Here is a 19,153-nt window from a genome sequence, read left to right as displayed (position 1 = left end):
GGTTAAAGTCACACTTAATGAAGGTACGGTGGAATCGTTAAAAGGGTAGCGAACGAACACGTGTGTGAACATTTATTTCAGTTAGGAGGTGTTGGAAAAGCTTAAAATGTTCCGTTTTAGGAAGGTTCTTTTCTTCGTTGAGTGTACTTCCAATAACGCATTTAATAGGTATCGACTAAGTAGTTGTAATCCATCAGCAATACTACAGAATTCATTATCGTTGCACTTCTAGGGCGGCCGCGGTTTAATCAAAGTGATAAACAGGTTCACATGCGCGGTTCCCCATGTATATACGGTTTCAAAAAGCACTTTAATTGGCTGACATTCATTGTGCACATACGTGTGTTTTGCTGCGCTTATTTTAGACCGAACGACCTTGTAATAAGGAACCAGATCCCAAGGCACTCAGGCCACTGTGCGTGGGGGGGTGTGTGTTTTGGGAGCGTTTTTTTTTATTTCGTACTGTAGATGGACAGCTTCTCGTTGACAACACCACACTGATTGTGTCCACCAGTCACCACCATCTGAGGAGAATGAAGTAATGTGACACCCGAAAAGCAGCAGGTCATTTCGTGGCTTTATGCCGGGTACTGAATTTCAGGCTGATCGTTTCGATGAAAGATTTAATGTCCGGTGTAGATTTATTGTCCTAACCGTACCCACCTCGTAATGATCCCGTGCTCCCATTAGTAATCGCGATAGTAATCGGCGTGCCGTTATGATAAATCAATAACGATAATTGGTCCCACACGCGTGCGTACCCCCGTTGTACTAGCATTCCGTCTATAAATAATTGAATCCATAATGAGGGAGATGCTTTTGTTTCGTGTGCTTCCGTGCCGGAACAAGGGTATAAATACGTTCTCCCCCGCGGGGATTATCTGCCAAAAACCGGAGGTCTTCCTATAGAGGTTTGCGCATCCTTCCATCCTGCCAATCACGTCAGTCACGGAATGCCCCCGACGGCGAGTGTTTGTGTGGCGATAGTGCTATTCCTGCTGCACGGTACGGTACATCAAACGGCTGGGGACATCCCGGTGGACGAGCCCGAACACGAACAGCTGCTAACGGTTGTGCCCTGCATTAGACGGCTGTGCGAGAAGTACTTTCGCTCGGAACGGGCCATGAAGGGTTCGCTGGCGATCATCAACATCAAACCGGACGCGTCCTTGTTTCAGCAGCACATACTGCGCTCGTTCAATGAAAACCCGCGGCACGAGCTGGGCGTGATGGTGAAGGACGCTAGCCGGCCGCACTGGAACGCATCGCACGTGACGGAGAAGGCAAAGAACTATCTGATGTTGATAGCGGACTCGTCCGCGTTGGCGGCACCGATCCGCCAGTTACGCCGCTTGCCGACGTGGAACCCGCTGGCCCAGGTTGTGGTACAGTTTACGACCGAGCTGACGCCGCTCGTGTTTGAGATCGAGGTGCGCAATGTGCTGCAGGAGCTGTTCGACAATTCGGTGCTAAATGTGAATGTGATGGTGCAACGGTACAACACATCGGTGCTGGAGGTGTGGACCTGGTTCCCGTACGAGAGCGGTGGCTGTGCGGATAATATCGACCGACTGCGTCTGGTGGATGAGTGCGAGTACGTCTTCCAGGAGGCGGAACCGGAGCTAAATGTCCGCGCCGCGTGGGTGTTTCGTGAGCGGCACTACTTTTCCGACTACGGTCCCAAGATACCGAAGTACTACAACTACTGTCCGCTCAAGGTGTCAACCAGCATCTGGGAACCGTTCGTGGTGGGCAACGCGAGCCACATCGAGAAGGGTTTGGAGGTGCTGATGCTGGACGCCATTACCGCCCGGATGCGGCTGGTACCGGTGTTTAGCGTAATCGAGTCGGCACTTACCACGGCCCGCATTACCGCGGACAATCAGACGGGTTTGTACGCGGATGTGTTGCAGCGCCGGACCGATCTGATGATTGGTGGATTGCATGAGAACCCGATCAGTCGAAAGCTGCTGTCGGCCACGATTCCGTACTATCAGGACGACCTGACGTGGTGTGTGCCGACCGCACGGCACGCACCGAAATGGTTGAACGTGTTTATCATCTTCAACGTGTGGACGTGGCTGATCGCGATCGGGATCATCTTTGCGGCGGCCGGGCTGCTGTATCGGTTCAATTATGTCGAACGGTTGTATCGGGTCAATTACACCTGGATGTTGCTACAGTCGCTTGCGTTCTCGCTCAGCGTGTACGCACACTACTGGCCGAGGCGCGTCTCGATACGGCTCTTCTTGATCGGCTACATGTTTTACGGGTTGCACTGGAACGCGGCCTATCACAGCTTCCTGATTTCGGTGCTGACGCGACCTCGGTACGAGCCTCAAATTTCTACCATTCAGCAAGCGATCCAGGCCGGGTTTGGGTTTGTCGGGGCCGAAAATACGCTCGGCCACTTCGACAAACCGGATCCGGTTTCGCGCCACATAGCCGCCACGTATCGAGTGTGCCGAAATTTGGACGACTGTTTGGGACGGTTGCGAAACGAGCGGACGATCGCGATCGCGATGAGTCGGGCCCATTCGAGCAATAGTCGTGCGATCGGTGAGGCTGAGCTGTACTGCTTTCCCAAGGCGGAGAACATCTACACGTACTCGGTGAGCATGCTGGCAAAGAAGGACTTCCATTTGCTGCCTAAAATCAACGAACTCATCCGACGGATCAGCGAGTCGGGATTGTTGGGCAAATGGCAGAAGGAGAGCGAAAAGATTCGCATCGATGACGAGGAGGCGGATGGGGGTGGTGGGGGCGGAGGTGGTGGTGAGAAGAGTGGTGAGGGGCAGACGATCTTGCGGTTGGATCATATCGAGGGTGCGTTTTATTTGGGGGCCGCTGGGCTGATCCTCGCGCTGCTTGCTTTCATCGGTGAGGTGTTTTACTATCGGGCAAAGCGCCGGTATCGATGGCGAGACAATCTGGTCGATCGGTTCCTTTTGTAAAGGGGGAGGAAGAGAAGCAAGAGGAGCTGAGACTAGTTTTAGGCGCGTGCCATGTGAAAGGAAGTTAGTGACCTTGTGCTAGCGTTCGAATGCTTGCGGGCGCGTGTGCGCGCGCGCGCGCTGAAGCTCATACTCTTGTAAGGAACTTGTAGCCAAGATATGGTGCGTTGGTTTTGTGGATGCCTTCAGCGAGGCCTAGTATGAATGTATGTGTGCCAGTGTATGTGGTTTTTTTGCTAGTATTTTTCTGACGAACAATAAGGCGTGTGGATTCACATTCCATCGTGCGCGGTTTCCTATTGCGAGCTTAAGAAGGTCCGAATGGATTTTGCTGAACCGTCAAACCAACGTTAAACTGTTTTTGATCCATTCGTACACATAAAAAAGCATTCAAGGAACGGCGGTGGCACGCGTTGTCATAGAGTTGGTCTGCAATTGAGCTGTAGTGGCATTGGGAGTAGTAATTAGTGCAGAGCGTCGGTCGATTTCCGGCCGGATTTAGTGCAAAATGCGGAACGCAAATTCCGCACGATAAGCACGCTGAGGAACAAAATGAGTATTGATGTATAGTTTGTGAGTTAACAGAAGGTACCACCCTCTTCCACCCTCTATTCCACCTTCAATCCACTCTCGGGGGTCTGTGTTTAGGGTGCGGAAAATCGCTACATACGCGCCCACGGACGCCATTGAGTGTAGGGTTGTAGGAAATGATGTCTAGGGTACTAACCAGCACACATGGGTACTGCAAATGAATGTTTGTATGTTTTAATGTTTTTCGATTGCCCTTGGGCGGAAGTGAGAGAATGGTTCGAACGAACAATTTTACAGGTGTCCGCTGGGATTTTGATATTTGGAGTTTAGATTTGGTTCGATGTGGAATCGATTATGCGCTTATTTAAAGGAAAACGGGAATAAAAATTTGTGTATAAAGTTGCAAGACTATTTCGAAACCATGTCAATAAAGTGTAAATAAATGTTGCCAAATAACTATAAGCGTTCATGAATGGAAAAGAACACTATATGATTGAAGTACGCGAGAAATTAAACAGAAATAAAGAACATTTTTTATGAAATACAAATATAACAAAAGAAGGAAATAAGGAAAAACAAGATATGATCATAAATCAAACAATTGTCTTTTCAAAATTTCCATTGTTTACTGGTGATTTACTGGTGAAATTTTTACTGTTTAATGGTGATTTTTTAAAATGAAGAACAACGTTCACGCAAAGAATGTTACAACTTTATCATTTGATTTGAGCTTTGTCTAATGTGGAGCAGTTAATAAGTGCCATGAAGGAGGTACAATTGTAGATATGTTCATGTTATCCTCGAGCTAAAACGTGGGAAATAATGCAGCATTTCCTTATGACCAGTGACAGATCAATATCAATCAAGGAGACCCCAGACCAAATGGGAGTTGGAGCCATTCGAAATAACAGACTCGCGGGGGGCGTGTTAATGTTCCAGGGTAGTGCAGTAAAAACTTACACAATTGTGGGGTAGATCCTTACCACATTCCAAAATGTCCTCTTACTATGTTCTACGGCTGAATGCTAAATGCCCTCTAAATGCCCGATACTTCTATGATTAAACAGTTTATTTTAAGCAGATCAAGCGTCACGAAAGCACGGTGAACCAAACATCTACTTAGTTTGCTAATTCTTGGATCCGGCACTTGCGCATGACCAATTACAACTGAGCTTTGAGCTTTACAGCATCTTATTGGGGACACATCGCAAAGAACTAGCGAGAAAACTTAATCTTTACTGTCTAATGATATACTCTTTGTGAAGCATTATTTCAAGGGTAAAAGCGTACACCTAAATGGCGACATAAATGGACATTGGACATACAAAACTTGTGTTCCATATCTGATACGAAAAGTTGAACAAATACTTGGAGTGATCGGCTGACAGCGCTTGGGAAAAATAGCTTTACGAAGGTGAATCCATCGTCCATCGAAGATATTCTTAACTGACTTCAGCTATAACCAATAGATTCTTCTTCTTCTTGTTCTTCTTGGCTTAACGTACTCAGATGTCACGTCGGCCTTCGAATGGCTTGCTAGGCCTACATCACGCAGTTGAATAGTCGACATCAAACTACGGAGGATCGATCCGGATGGGATTTCGCACTCCACTCCTGCCATATGAGTAACGGCGGCGTGGTTGCCTCCACCACTAGACCAACAATAGATTTTTGTTGTTGTCAAGACTAAAAGCTTTTCACCATAGAGGTTTATATAGAGCTGAAGCTGAAATACAAACCAATAATGCTAAGATTGTCTTGACCAAGAGTACAAGTTAAATTCCTTAAGGCCGGTATCAGATGCTTTTATTTTTACAATGTAGTGTTTGAACGAAGAGCAACATTTATTTGTTCATCGCCTGAAGTCAATCCAATACAAATGTTACTAAATATTCAGAAAATTGCGATACATTGTTCTATTCAAATTAGGCACATTATTTATTAGTCAGAAAACTGATCGTTGTGTTGGCGACTTTACCCCGAACCTCGTGCAAGGGTGACAATTACCGTGCAACACTTAAGTCATAAAGACACAAACATAAAATGGTCTACATAGCAAACGGTTATCTTGACAGGCAAACAATAAACAATTAGTCTTTCAGTACTTCTGACGAGGATTTCCGATGCAATTGACCTCGCCCCCAGGTAGGATGAAAGTGCAAGCGTAGTACAGCGCTTGTTGGGTCATATGCATACCCGGTTTCAACACAACAAAATCGAGATCGAATACGTGCCGCTTTAATTGTCCGCCGTCCACTTATCACGAAGGCAAATGGCCTGTAGCTAACTGCCCGGTTGCAATTCTTTCCTCCCACCATGCCGAACGCACAGGAACGCACCGTTTCACGAACAATGTAACATTGACATGCAGGGTTGCATATGGCTGTCCGGTTGTAGATCACGATACGAATCATAGTGCACCGGTCCTGGCATGGTTGTGCCGATTGTCAAGAAATCACAGTATTATGTAAAATAATCCAATCCAACGTTTAAGTCCGGCGAGCAGCTGTATTCCGGCAGGCAGAGTGCAGCATAGGGTTGGAGTTTAAAACGAACGTTAAAAAAGAAATAAAATAAATACGTCCCGCAATACCGGTCCTGGCGGTTCCGTGCACTCCGTGCAAGTGCCAAACTGCATATAAGGCAAGGGACACTTTTTTAGGGTAAAATCTCTCCACCCAAAAATGCATAAACAGGTTCGATGATGATAAAAGTGTGAAGGGGTAGTGTTTTGTATGTACGCAATGTTTGGTACTGGTTGAGGGAAGGCTGGCTTGTCGTGCTGTTCATGCAAGCTCCTTAAATTGAGCAAAAGAATAAATCAAGAGTGTTCTTCGGCAAAAGAACACCCTTCAGAGGTAAACCGAGGTCAAATCTCATAGCCGTAGAGAACAAGAGCATAACGAAACTATGGCGGTGAGTCTATTTTTGTGCACAGGGGTGGTGGGTCCGTGTGAGTGATCTTGTTATGATTATTTTATTAAGGAACCAAACAAAACAAAAACAAAATCACCTGAAAGTTGCATTTTCATCGTCCACCCAAGGTCGTCTCAAGGTGCAAGTACTTGAATGCAGTGGGTGAAGCAGACAGAGAAAAAAAAAAACATTTAAGTTGCCTGTTGTTAAATAAGTCTGACAGTCTCACCAGATGGCATGGCATGACCTGTTTCGTAAGATTTCGCAAAGGGATGCAAAAAAAAACACTCATTTTAATATGGACAGTAAGTGAGAGTGAATACATCGTACACGGGTCGTAGATCAGCATACGATCGACTGCCTACTAGCGTTTCCATGGGACTGCAGCAGTAGTATACAGCTGTCGACGCGGCCACGAACGAACCGAAAGACTGGCTAAACATTTATTTATTTATTTCGGCTGTATTCTGATCACGCTGTACACACCACCTTCGACGTTGGCCGTGCCGAACTTGGTGAGAGACACACGCGCGCACAAAAAAGTGTTCTAATAGTTCGTAAGCCACGCGCCTGTCAATTTGTGCCTTCTAGCAAATTATTACCGTGATTTAAACCGTTTTTTTTGCCTCTACCCTCAACACGAAGCTGGACGGGTTTTTTGTACGGGGCTGCAGGCGATTCCAAAATGTCAAGCACAAAAACGGAACGGCGGTCGGTGGTAAGCGTGCCGTAAAGGTATGGACCCAAATTGAGCTATCGCCCAATAGAAAATGGCCCGTAACACGGTGGGTGTGGGAAAGGTGAAGCTCGTGGGAAAATTTGCTGCAAAATTGTTTGAAGTACAGCGAAAGGAAGCACTAGAACTGACACCTTAGATGATGTGGTGCTGTGTTGTTGCTATTTGAGTAAATATAATTTGTTATGTAGTTGATTTTAGTTGGAGATGTTTTAGATAACAAAACATATTAAGAAACAAATAATTAAAATTAAAGTTCTTGGACTTTTTTTCTTGGCTCAGCGACCACCTACTATTCAGTCAGTCCTTATTACGGGGGAAAGGACCGGATAGGAATTGAATCCAGGTTCTGCCTTGTTAAGGTCAGTGTCGCTGTAGGCTCTAACACCGGACCGCGGTCGGATTTTATAACATAGAATATAAAATAGAATAGCTGGTTGATGTTTTTTTTAAAAGTGAAAGATAGTAAATATAACTATAAAAGGAATAAGAGTTATGGAATATAAAGAATAGAGAAATAGAAAGGAAAACGAGGAATAAGGTCTTCAGGAATTTGCAAAAAGAGCATTTTTTTCATATAAAACAGATTGAATAAATTAAAGGTGAAGCCTAATAAGATAAGCAGATGTAATAGAAATACAACCAAATAGTAAAGAAACTGGCTTAAAAAGCAATTAAAAAAGAGATAGTCAAACTTGAATTATTGTTCATTATCACGCTACTTTACTCCTTTTGAATCTCCTTCACTGGCTCGATGATATAAGAGGACGATAAATGAATTAAACAACATTAAGTAATAACTGTTTTTTTTATTACTGAAAGAGAATGCACATTTTATTGCTGTATGATTTTTTCCTTTTGTTTCATAGTGTTTCTATCTACCGTGACACAAAAATTGCAATTGATTGATAGTTCATGGTACTACTGCACGCAATATATGACGCTTCGTGTTTGCTTGTATTCTATTAATCCTTTTCCTCGCCAAAAAAAAAAAAAAAAATATATGGTTTAAACGATACAATGAAAAGTTGTAAACCGGTTCGTAGATTGACCCGATAAGCTGTGTCTGACATTTTATTAGTTTGTTAACGGACGGGCGTAAATGTAACCTTCTCAAATTACGGTTTTGGTCTCCGATTAGTTTCCGACCGGCACGCGCTAAGGACGAAACCGTTTGGCGAAAGGATTTCTTCGTTGCTCCGCTTTGTTTGGGTGTACGTGTGTCTTTCTGTGGCCCGAATGCTTCTACCAAACCGTTCCACCACGTTGCCCAAGAGGGATGGAAGCACAGCAGCCAGCGCACGCTGCCCATCCAGCCAGCGATCCCGTCCATTTCGTTACGCGCGCATCGGTCGGTCGATCGGTCGCAAAACGCATCAAAAGAGCCTCGCCAAGCGGCGCACGCTCACAGTTGCCGTTCGGTCGCGAATCGGTGCAGACCTTCCTTTTCCTTGGCGGCTCGTTTTCTGTGGTGTGTGTTGGCGCGCGCGCGCGCTCTTGTGCTTTGTTTGTTGGTGGCCATTCGGGTGGCCAGAGTGGTTGGTGTTGTTGCGGGTCTTTCCGCAGTGTTTTAAAAGACAATGTAAGTGTCCTTAGAACCAGAACACGAAAGTGAAAGGCACCCATGAACCAAGGGCTAGTGAAGGCAAACACGATGCAGCTGGTGGGCTCCAGAGTGCAACCGGTCCAGATGGCATATGGCCATACACGAACGGGACCTGCAAGGCGAGCCCATCAAAGACACCACAGTGCGATGCATTCTGTGTCAGCGGCGGTCGTTTTTCTTCGGAACTGCCTGCCGGATCCGTGGAGGAGCTCGTTCGAGTGCACTAAATGTGCCAATGTGGGGAAAGAATGTGGGGTCTCTCCTTGGGGGAAAAAGGTTCCCGTTAGTGGAGCAATCGTTCCAGTAGTTCGAGTGAGGTCTATTCCTTTTTTGGTGGACAGCAGACGATGATGCTGCGATTCCGGATTGTACATTGCGTGCGTTGCGGCCTTGAGTGTGAATCGATCATGAACGATTGTTAAGCAGCCACGATCGAAGTCGTGATGGGCATTTTTGCATAATGTTCTGCTTATGATCGGATCGGACATTGGATGTGTGAATGTGAAGTTCGTGTGTATGTGTGTGTGTGCGCGATACGCCAAAGGTGTGACGAATTCCAAGCGGCGTGAACTGGGCCGATGCGTCTCATCGCGCGCCGGCACGTTGGATCGAACAATGGTGAGCCGTGAACGACACGGGCCGCGCTAAGTGAGACACACGTTTGTACGACAATCGTCATGGGAATCTTGGAGGCGGCGCCACGGATTTATGTGTCAGAAAATGTGAAAGACATGCATATTGTGTAAATAGAGTCATTTAGGGTCCATTTTTCACGGCAATCCCCTACGGTGGTTGGGGCACGGTTGGGAAATGTGGCGCTCGTTCCTTTATTTTCCCCCGCTTTGGAGTGGAGGCTCGGCCCTAATGCTTCAACCTGGTGCAATCCGGATTTTGTAAGGCTGTCTTCGAGTGTGATCTCACTCTCATTCCCTCCGACGAGAAGGTCTCGCCAGTGATGGCCTAGGTTGGCCATGAATTGACCACGGGTAGATCGGTCTCTGGAGACTTAATTAGCGAAACGTGTGTGGGATATTCACGTGTTTTACGTCTGTCCGTCTTAATCGCCTGCCGGACGACCCTTGGTCGTGTCGTTTTTTGCTAACGTTTCCGCGATCTTTTTCTGCTGTTTGACATTGTGCGATTTTCTTATTGCCCCGGCTTGTTGGCCATTTTCAAGTGGTCGTTACTGCTGTTCGGCACTTCCTTGTGATTTGATTGCCCTGTGAGAGTGTTTCAATGAGAACAATGCAACGCTACAGCTTATTTCACCGCATCGTTAGATGTAATTGAATAAAGATTGGAGATTGATTAGGCTGTAACTGAAGCTTGTTTTTGGCAAGCAAAGTTTTTGTTTTATGCTCCATTGATTCGTTGATACAATCGCACATTTCTGTTGCATAAGATAGGTTTTTTTTCTCGTGTTTTTCCGCTTCCTAAAACCAAACTGGAGAATATGTGTGACGAAATCGATGATGGACGACGCTGCAATGAAACGTGCACTAATTGGATGGGGTCCGGATCCACCGAAAATACGCACGTAGGCGTATGTGATTTGGCCGAGTTTTTGCAACGAGTTTTCGAAAAAGAAGCTGCTAAATTTGCACGATGGCATCTGTTGCCTTCACTTAACCTTTTGCGTACACGAACCTGCCAATTGTCAACAGCCACCAATGGTTTAACCGTTAGTTGGGAGGTTGTACATAAATAACACATTGGAGTAGCTTTTTTGACACAACATTGCATTAGTGATTGTTGCCAAACATGGTGAAATATTATCCGAATAAGTCATATAAGTGAATTGAGTAACCAAATATTTAACTCAATTTTCGGCGCAATCTATAAATAATTCATTGAAGATGAGGCTACTGCGAACCCAATTCGCGGATTAAATGTAGATAAAATGAACATTTTTACCGATTTTTTTTGCTAAAAATTGGAACAGTTTTATTCGCAAATGGAAGCAATTATGGATAAAAATGATGCAACACTGAAAGTAAACTGATAGTTGAGCCTGTTTTTGTCACTATTTTCGCTATCGAATCCGTTGACATTTAGCGTTTATCGAGTTTGGCTGAGCCTTTCCCCTCATTTTCCATTCTCCATTTGCCGTTCGATGCGAAAAACGGTTGCTTTGGCAAAGGCGATCGATCAGGTCAAAGCACACTGGTAGCGATCGCATGCGAAGCGGGCTTGCCGATCACGCGAGTTCAACGTTTGGCTGGAGCGCTGGTGTGATGTAATCGATCTCCCATTGCTTTCCGCTTTGCAGCTGTTTAAAAATGCATCACTGGAACTGTTTACTGGCGCTGCTGTGCAGTGGCGCACTGTTCGCATACGCTCCCTGCCGGGCCGACGGTTCGCACAAGATGGAGGTCGTCAAGCAGTGGAACCTGCTCAACTACAACTTCCCGTGGGACTACCCGGCCGCCAGCAAGGAGTTCTACAACCCGGAAAATGTCGTTGCCACCGGTCTGGAGGTGGGGTACGATCGAATCTTTATTGCAACACCGCGCCTTTTCTCGGGCGTACCGGCAACGGTGTCGAGCATTCCGCGTGGCACCAACGGTGACTCACCCGTGCTGCAGGCTTACCCGGACTGGACGCACCACCGTGCCGCCACGAAGGAGTACAACTGCTCCGACATTGGGCTGGTGTCGGTGTACCGGTTACGTATCGATTCCTGCAACCGACTGTGGGCACTAGACGCTGGAGTGTCCCGTTCGCTCGAAGATTTTGAGGTGACCTGCCCACCGAAAATCCTCGTGTACGATCTGCACACCGATCAGGTGGTGCGTCGTATTGACTTTCCGCCAGAGGTGGTGCGCCGTGAATCGCTCTACACTAACTTGATCGTGGACGAAACCACATCCCGACCGGAGAACAATTGTGACGATGTGTTCGTGTACATTACGGACACGGTTGCGCCGGGCATAGTGGTGTACGACAGCGGTAAAGATCTGACCTGGCGCGTCAGCCATCCGGCTATGTATCCCGATCCGGACTTTGCCGAGTCGTCTATTCTTGAGCATCGGTTCACGTTGATGGATGGTATCGTGGGGTTAGCGTTCGACATGGAAGCAGGCATCGTGTACTTCCAGCCATTGGCGACTGATCGGTAAGATACTTGTACGATGGACGTAGCTAAAAACAATTTCTAACGGTTGTTTCTTTTTCGTGCAGCATTTTCTCCGTGACCACGGCTGCACTTCGTGCTGGACCATTGCCGTTCGGAAAGGATCTGCCTGTGAAGTTGGTTGGACGCAAGTCCTCCCAAGGTATTGGTCTAGGTGCGTCTCCTCGTGGTGGTACCATCTTCTACTCACCATTGTCTGAAACAGCCGTCGCATCTTGGAACCCACGAACAAACGAGCATCAGTAAGTTGCAATAATCTTGAAAAAAAATCTAAAAAAACCGTTACTAATTGTATCTTTGTATGATCAATTCCTACAGGATCCTTGCGCAAGACCAAGAGAAAATCCAGTTTGCTGCTGATCTTCGTACCCCAGACCGCGACGGTACGGCTCTCTACGTGCTCACATCCAAGTTCCATCGGTTCTTCCTGAAAAACCTCGACGCCAACGAGTTCAACACGCGCATCCTACGCATCGATGGAGTGGTCATTCCCAGCGGTCAACTCGCCACACAAAACCACTTGCGACCAACGATTCCCTACGATACGCTGCACGGAAATGCTTACTATCATCCATCCGTCGTACTACCAGTGCCGTACAAACCACTGCCACCGGGACAGAGCATTGCCTTGCCTCCGGCCGCTACGACCTCCACACCGGTGAGCGTGTTTAATCCGCAAAACATGCCCTTCGGTCATCACGGCCTGTTTACCAAGCAGTCATCGTTTGGGCACAGCACCATCCTTGGACAGGGAAAACCATCGCAACCGTTCTTTTCGCTAAACAACGGTGAAAAATCATTCCCTCCGTCTATCGGTTCACGGCCACAGTACGGTGCAAACGGAGCACCGATTTTCATACCGAAGATTAATCAGAACTTCAACGATCTGAACCTGTTGCGGTATCGGAAGAGCTTATCGGTAAATGCCACGGCTGTACACTGAGCATACCAGTCGGTGGTGATCGATCGAGTTGATCGAAGTTTGTACATAAGTGCAGTAGAAGACGTTAGACACAGAAAGAGATTTAACTGCAATAGTGATTCATAAACCCGGTGGTAGCAAACGGCTAGCTAGCGGAGGCGTTTGCAAGCCCAACGATGATGGGATTTGTAAGCAAAACAAACAGACAGCGCCATTGAAACAGTAACACTGCCTATAATTGATGTTAAGGTTCCTGTGAGAGGAAGAGCAATAATACTCATCGTTAAGTAAGATAACAACAGCTCTGTAAATTGTATTTAAAGAAAAGCGAAGCTCTGCAAAATAAAGCAAATCATCATTCCATTCCTCAGTACGAATAGTGTCTTTTATTTTTGTATTTTTGCGGTATTGCTCTGTGTTCCATTCCCGAATCCTATTTATTGTTACGTGATTTAAAATTGTTTACATAACCAAAACATGTTATGTAAAAGTTTTTTTTTTACGATGGAGAAACATCATTTGAAAAACATTAAACATAAGAAAAACATAAGTCAATCGCCGTATAACAGTGCATTTTTAATTGTAGTATGAGAGTTTTATGCTGGTTGCTATGGGAATTGCATACATTTAGGCGCGTGATTATGTGTACATTTTCGAAAAAGGTTTTAATTGTTGCGTGAAAAATGTAAAACACAAATATCAAATCAACTAGAAATTTTTATAATTCAATAAGCAAACCAAACAAAATAAATTAATATCTCTAAAAAAAGAGTTTCTGTGTAAGAGTTAAGAGCGATTGATTGATACGCCTTACCTCAAAAAAGACATATAACATATGTAATGAAACTAGCATCTTTCTAAGTTTTAATCGTCCAAAAATTCCAAACATCTTTGATCGACCAGAATATTCGGAATCTCACCTCGCCAATGCATCAATCAAACGGTTTAAAAGACCGTTTTAAATTGTTCCATATGTGAGGAAGGTATCGCGTAGCTAATCTCTAATCATCCGTTAAAGATACTATCCATAGCAGCACCTAGTTAGCTCGCTTGATTACTGACCCAGTTAGCATTGAGCCGAAAGCAGGCACCGTGTGTCAGTTTTGGAGCAGTTAGCCGACCGTTGCGCGCGTGATAATTTGCTACGTTCTGGGCGTACGGGAGCTAGCGCATGTGATTACGCTTGCACACCCGTTCGCGTAACGATCTAGCCTTTAGCTACGCACGATTTAATCCTCCTCTTAGCAGAGAAACGGAGATTCACCAATCCAATCGATGCGCAGAATTCAATACAAATTTAATGTGCGAACCTGCGGGATGAGAAGGTGAAGTAGCTTTTTCACTTCTACCGGAAAATGTATGTTAGCATCATCGATCGCCATCGTACCGCTTAATCTATGCTGGATGTGGTGAATGATGAAGATCTATCTGTCTTGCTTCGTAGGCTTAGCTCACGGAGGTGCAAGCTTCTCAATCTTTTGCAAATTAATGCTCAGTTTTCCCGCGCGTCAGAGGTCATCTGGGAGGTAAAGCAGTTTTCCAATCGAACAGTAAGAAATAACTTGCATGGCGAAGAGGGTTCTGTGTATCGGGCTCCTCATGCACACATCAGGTATTCACTTCCGTTCAACGACCTTTATGTTGGCAGATGAGCCTGATTTGTGCAGCACTTTCTTTGGCGATTTGGGGCATGTGGGAGCTAGGAATAGCTTTTCTTTCGCTCCACATGCATATGGGGCCAATGCATCCGCGACAAACTGGGCGGTGAATGCGTAGACAATTTCTTTCGGTTATTTTTAATTTTCGGAAAATCAAAAATTTTTAAATTGTGCTGTAAAACCGGTGAAAAGCGAAACAAACGAATGAGTGGGAAAAATAAAAACACAAAACAGTACGCGTGTTCGTAATTGATTTGACTCTGTTTGGTTGCATTTCTGTGATTTCAAGTTCTCCTTGCTTCTTCCTCTACTGCTGATGCATCGTGTAAAAACAATCTTGTTTACTGTCCGCATTTTCGGTTCATCTCTTAATGCTTCTAGGTCTATGATACTGTTGTTGTGTTGTTTCGATGTTCCGTTTTTCTGTGTTGTTTTCTTTTTTGTTTGTTTGCTTGCTTGCAAAAGACAAAACAATCATTTCGGGAAACTCGGGCGGCGGCTGTCTAAAAATTTGTTTGTGTCTGTGTGTCTCGTTGTTGTTGTCGTCGTGCAGTAAACTTGGCGCATAAAACATAACAACTGCATCTTCTGTATCATTTGCTTGCCGTATAATGTGCGCACCGAAGCTGTTGTCCTACTTGTTGCCGCCGCCCCGAGAGCCACGTTGTTGGTTCGTGTTGCAGTTGGAGCCTATCCCCTCCATCCACTCACCTGTGCTTCCTTCTACCGTTCTTTGCAAATTGACAATGGTTCGGAAAATTGGAGAAAATTGTGTGAGTAGTGCTGGGTCGGAAAAATCGCACACTCGATATAGGCATGTGAAGTGAAAGTCAGGGACGAATGGAGGGAAACAAAGGGGTACGGGCGTGGTGAGAATGCACGATACACCACGGCAGAAGACATGCGGAGGAATGGGCGCGAGCGTGAAAATACGCGAAACAATTGAATAAAGCGATTGAAATCGTGTGGCAGTGAGCTTGTCGACGCCGATATGCGGCAAAGACTAGAAGGTGAGAAAAGGCGATAGAAAAGCGAAAAAAAGGGCGCGATGAAAACTTTAAGGGCGAGTCTCCCTCGGACGGGGTAAGAGTTCAGGAGTGAGAGAAAGTACAGCAGAAGGGTCAATTGTTTGATAGGCGATTGATAGAATTGAAGCAGTGTGGGAAGCAGGTAAGAGACGATTGTATGCAGATTGAGTGCCATTTTTGTTCCGCAGAAGCAAAGTGTCACATAGGGGGAAAGAAAGCCTCAATTGTACACATACGAGAAAAGTTATGCTAGCATGATAGAGTAGGGTCATTTGCATAGCAGAAAGGAAAACCCCAATTTTTCCATTGGGTCGTGTTAGTGTTTGTGTGGGTGAACAGGTGGACGAGCAACGTTAAATAATTTAAATAACTTAAATAAATAAATAAATATGATCTCTAGATGGTTCTTGCTGTCACGCTGGTTCGATGACGATGGGGAAACAGGACGAAGGACTTTTGTTCAGCGGTAAAGAATTGGTGATTTGGTGATGATGAGAATGAAACGGATGAAGGACTGCGATGTTTTACGCCTGGTTCTTGGCGTACGCACTGTAGGCCATGTTCTGGGCGGCGGCAGCAGCATCGGCCGATCGTCGATCCCAACCACCGTGTCCGGAGCCACCGCTCGACCAACCGCTACCGTGCTGCTGCTTGCTGGCGACCAGCTTCTTCAGCCCGATGATACCGGCCAGCAGGAGTGCAATCTTGGACACGATCAGCGCCTTACCAGCAAGCAGATACAGACCGGCGATCGCGACCGGCACCATGGCGGCCATCTTCATCATGAAGCCCATGATCATCATGCTCATCATCTTCTTCATCTTACCACGGCCTGCAAACGAGAAGGATGACACATGGACACATGCGAAAGGGGAAACAAAGATGAGTAAGGTTTGTCGTGTGGTAATGTCGCCTATTTGAAGTTAAGTGTCAATTTGTGGTACTAAGTCTTAGGCTTCAACGCTCTTAACCAGAATTCCGATCCAAAAGAGTTTCAAAGACGTGCTTTTCACGGCCAACCATTGCTGCACACTTTTTCCTACACTATTCCCTATTCCCAAAACGGCTCTCACCTTCCTCTAAACCACGGCCGAGCTCTTCGCTGGACAGTTTCGGCAGTGTAACCTGCACCGTGCGGCTGCTAAAGATTCCGGCCACCTTCTCGAGCAGCATGTTCGTAAGCGCTTCATCACGTGCCTCCAGTCCACGTGGGAGGCTCTGCTCCAACTCAGCTTCCGTCAGTGGTTTGCTCGGTTCAGCTGCTGCTCGCTCGTTGCGTACAATCTTGAGATCACCAAGCGCCAGAGCATCGACACGGGACAGACGATCGATAAAGGTGATGGCGCGCTTCTTCAGACACGGACTGAATCCAGTTTCGGCTTTGGAGCACTCATCGTACACCCGCACGACAGCCCGCAAACTCTGGCTCTGATAGTCCTCGGTGGCGGCACTGACCGCAACGACACCAACCAGCACCACAGCAAAGACGGTACGTAGCACAACGGGATTCATTTTTCCACACTTTATCGCCAACACACGGTGCACCGGTGCACAAAAAAACCACACACGATCACAAAAAAGCACGATCACACACGGCACGGAAGAAATGTCCTGCGACACACGATTTGGCGTTTTGCTGCTCGCGGAACGTGACTCGATCGTCGGTTGCTAGATCACTGATGCTGTACTGCTAGGGAAACGTCATATTTATACACACGCCAACCAGCGGTGAGCTTTTTCCCGCGCGAACCGTAAGTTCCCGCGCTGAGCAAGAAAGGAAAGCCAGCGGCGGGAGAAAGATCTTTCTCACTCTCGTACCGTTTGGCGCAAAAGTTCAATCTCGGTGGCGAACCGTGGCGCGCGAAGCGGCCGGACCTTTTCGCGCTTTTCTCGTATGCGCCGTACGGGCGGAAGCGGGAACCGAATCGCGGGCAACCGGGCACGGTCTTCCGTTTCGCTTTAACGGCAGCCGGGCAGAGGACGAATGGGAGGAGTGAGTTTCGCTTTCCACGATGGGAAACATACGACGGTACACTTGGGGAAGTTTTCGTCTTAGCCCGCTATTCTTGGAGGATTTTCATACGACGGGGTTTTGGTAGCCTCCGGAACGGTTAGGCACTGGAACACACTCTCTTTTCCATTGCTCACCACCATCAAACGTTGCAGTATGCTTCTGCAGCATAAACTTTGTTCCTTTTCGGGGTAACCTTTCGGGATGGGACATTTGGGGGTCGGTTGTCAGGGAAAGGGAGAACTTGACTTTGAAATGTTTGCCTGTCTGTGTGTCGCTACTTGTGCAGGCGCGCGTGTGATCGCATACGATCGTTTGTTTCTGCGCACTTTGCATATACATATCTTTATGGCCTCCCAGGGGGCATTAGCGACCATTTCCTCAGTTTTTTTTTTTGCACCAAGACCCGGGTACAGGTAATGAGCGGCGGTACGAGAGTAATGGGAAGTTGTGTCGTGGAATGACTTTTCCCTTTCGATGTGGAATGTGTTTATGTTTTTTTGTTGTTGTGACTGGTGTCCAAGAATGACTCATGTAAGTTCACGATTTGCACGTTCGGCGAGCAAGTGGAAAACATTGATACTTGACATAAGACCAGCCTCCTGCAAACCCCCATCACGTGCCACTGAAGATGAATAATTAATATTTAACTTTTCACCGGTTGTGGCAAATGGTTGTGATTTATTTTCGCATGACCGCTGGGGATTTTGCCGCTAGAAATGGAAACCTGCCGGTGTTGGAGTGTACGTCTCTTCATTTGACGGTATCATAAAAGTACACTCGTATGAGATGAGATGCTTGCCATAGTTTTAGACGCTTTTTTTTTACTGTTTTGCTCTAACCGTTTCTCATAGGTGGCAGTTCGACGTCCTTCTCTTGCCGTTAATTTTTTTTTTCTCCCCATTTCCACTGCGCAAGTAACTTTGCTCGCCTACTTTTCATTCGAGGGCTCCCAAGGGAAGTAATGAATTTTGTGACCTCAACGCTATCGCTTTTTTTCGTTTTAGATTTTTTTTTTTTGCGCTGGGAACATACGGAACATACACTAATATGGGCGGGAAACTATGTGAGGCGCATGTGTTTATTTTCATTTTATTAGACAAAGAAAGTCACACACAAGTGCGGTGCAGTGTTTCGTTCGGGTGAAGCGGGACGCCTTCCAGGGAAGCGCTTGGGGCTTTATGGGTATGACGGCAGCTTAACCGCGACGTATTTAATGCGTTTTTCGGTAGGTCAAAGTAATGAACCTGTTTGTTAGTGCTTAATGAACGGGCAAGAAAACGGAATTGCACGATCGCGGTTTTCGGGGTGTTTCGAATAGCTTTCCTTCGCTAGCTGGCTGGCTGGCCCTTCCATAGCCACAGCTTTGGATAAGGTACGATAATTGATAGTGAGATCGTGGATCTAATTGAATGTAGCGCGAACAATTTCTAAAACAGATCTAGTTGCGCTCGTATCGAAGTTTTGGGGCCGTTAAAGCCCAGCTATCGTTCGTTTCACATTTTAGCCTACACATGCATGATTATTTATGGGTTAATTGTAAGAACCACGCTATATTACTTTTGAAGCCACGGTCCTGGACCGAATCAGTGGGGTTATTTATCAATTATATTGACATTAGTTTGAGGAAAAATTTTCACATTTTTCGAAAGATTTTT

General features: G+C 46.3%; 7 protein-coding genes across 9 annotated transcripts in view; 5 read left to right on the top strand and 2 right to left on the bottom strand.

Annotated features, from left to right (window-relative positions):
• LOC126556783 (protein dispatched) overlaps nucleotides 1–19,153 on the bottom strand; it is a 383,943-nt gene that overhangs the window by 47,296 nt on the left and 317,494 nt on the right. The gene's annotated exons all lie outside the window — the stretch shown is intronic.
• Nucleotides 1–19,153, top strand: part of LOC126557230 (band 4.1-like protein 5) — a 252,065-nt gene that overhangs the window by 33,044 nt on the left and 199,868 nt on the right. The window contains exon 8 of one of the 3 annotated variants that reach the window (XM_050212936.1): nucleotides 2,986–3,000. The exons of the other annotated variants lie outside the window; for them this stretch is intronic. The gene's annotated coding sequence lies outside the window, so the exon portion shown is untranslated. Of the gene's footprint in view, nucleotides 1–2,985; nucleotides 3,001–19,153 lie in introns of those variants that run through there. 3 annotated transcript variants of the gene reach the window in all.
• Nucleotides 1–19,153, top strand: part of LOC126565588 (transmembrane protease serine 9-like) — a 307,009-nt gene that overhangs the window by 107,622 nt on the left and 180,234 nt on the right. The gene's annotated exons all lie outside the window — the stretch shown is intronic.
• Nucleotides 1–19,153, top strand: part of LOC126559071 (RNA-binding protein pno1) — a 454,598-nt gene that overhangs the window by 267,043 nt on the left and 168,402 nt on the right. The window lies entirely within an intron of this gene.
• Nucleotides 954–2,954, top strand: LOC126557336 (uncharacterized). Its single transcript, XM_050213061.1, has one exon. It carries the CDS (start codon nucleotides 954–956, stop codon nucleotides 2,952–2,954), a length of 2,001 nt encoding a protein of 666 aa, XP_050069018.1.
• Nucleotides 11,023–12,819, top strand: LOC126557636 (major royal jelly protein 1). The gene is made up of 3 exons (XM_050213485.1): nucleotides 11,023–11,858; nucleotides 11,924–12,118; nucleotides 12,195–12,819. The coding sequence occupies exons 1-3, from the start codon at nucleotides 11,023–11,025 to the stop codon at nucleotides 12,817–12,819; spliced, it is 1,656 nt and encodes a 551-aa protein (XP_050069442.1).
• LOC126558912 (uncharacterized) lies at nucleotides 16,009–16,996 on the bottom strand. The gene is made up of 2 exons (XM_050214998.1): nucleotides 16,558–16,996; nucleotides 16,009–16,316 (listed from the first exon to the last, which is right to left on the bottom strand). Exons 1-2 carry the CDS (start codon nucleotides 16,994–16,996, stop codon nucleotides 16,009–16,011), a joined length of 747 nt encoding a protein of 248 aa, XP_050070955.1.

This window comes from Anopheles maculipalpis, chromosome 2RL (assembly GCF_943734695.1).
Source record: "Anopheles maculipalpis chromosome 2RL, idAnoMacuDA_375_x, whole genome shotgun sequence".
Taxonomy (NCBI): domain Eukaryota; kingdom Metazoa; phylum Arthropoda; class Insecta; order Diptera; family Culicidae; genus Anopheles; species Anopheles maculipalpis.
The sequence above is the reverse complement of the archived record's forward strand: the minus strand, read 5'-3'. Positions and strand labels throughout refer to the sequence as shown.

What these genes read in the sequence shown, in the direction of transcription:
- LOC126557336 (XM_050213061.1), top strand. Translation starts at nt 954, where the DNA reads ATGCCCCCGACGGCGAGTGTTTGTGTGGCGATAGTGCTATTCCTGCTG.
- LOC126557636 (XM_050213485.1), top strand. Translation starts at nt 11,023, where the DNA reads ATGCATCACTGGAACTGTTTACTGGCGCTGCTGTGCAGTGGCGCACTG. An exon ending in CAGCCATTGGCGACTGATCG is followed by an intron (nt 11,859 to 11,923) that starts GTAAGATACTTG and finishes TTTTTCGTGCAG; the next exon opens with CATTTTCTCCGTGACCACGG. An exon ending in CCACGAACAAACGAGCATCA is followed by an intron (nt 12,119 to 12,194) that starts GTAAGTTGCAAT and finishes CAATTCCTACAG; the next exon opens with GATCCTTGCGCAAGACCAAG.
- LOC126558912 (XM_050214998.1), bottom strand. Translation starts at nt 16,996, where the DNA reads ATGAATCCCGTTGTGCTACGTACCGTCTTTGCTGTGGTGCTGGTTGGT. An exon ending in CGGCCGTGGTTTAGAGGAAG is followed by an intron (nt 16,317 to 16,557) that starts GTGAGAGCCGTT and finishes TCTCGTTTGCAG; the next exon opens with GCCGTGGTAAGATGAAGAAG.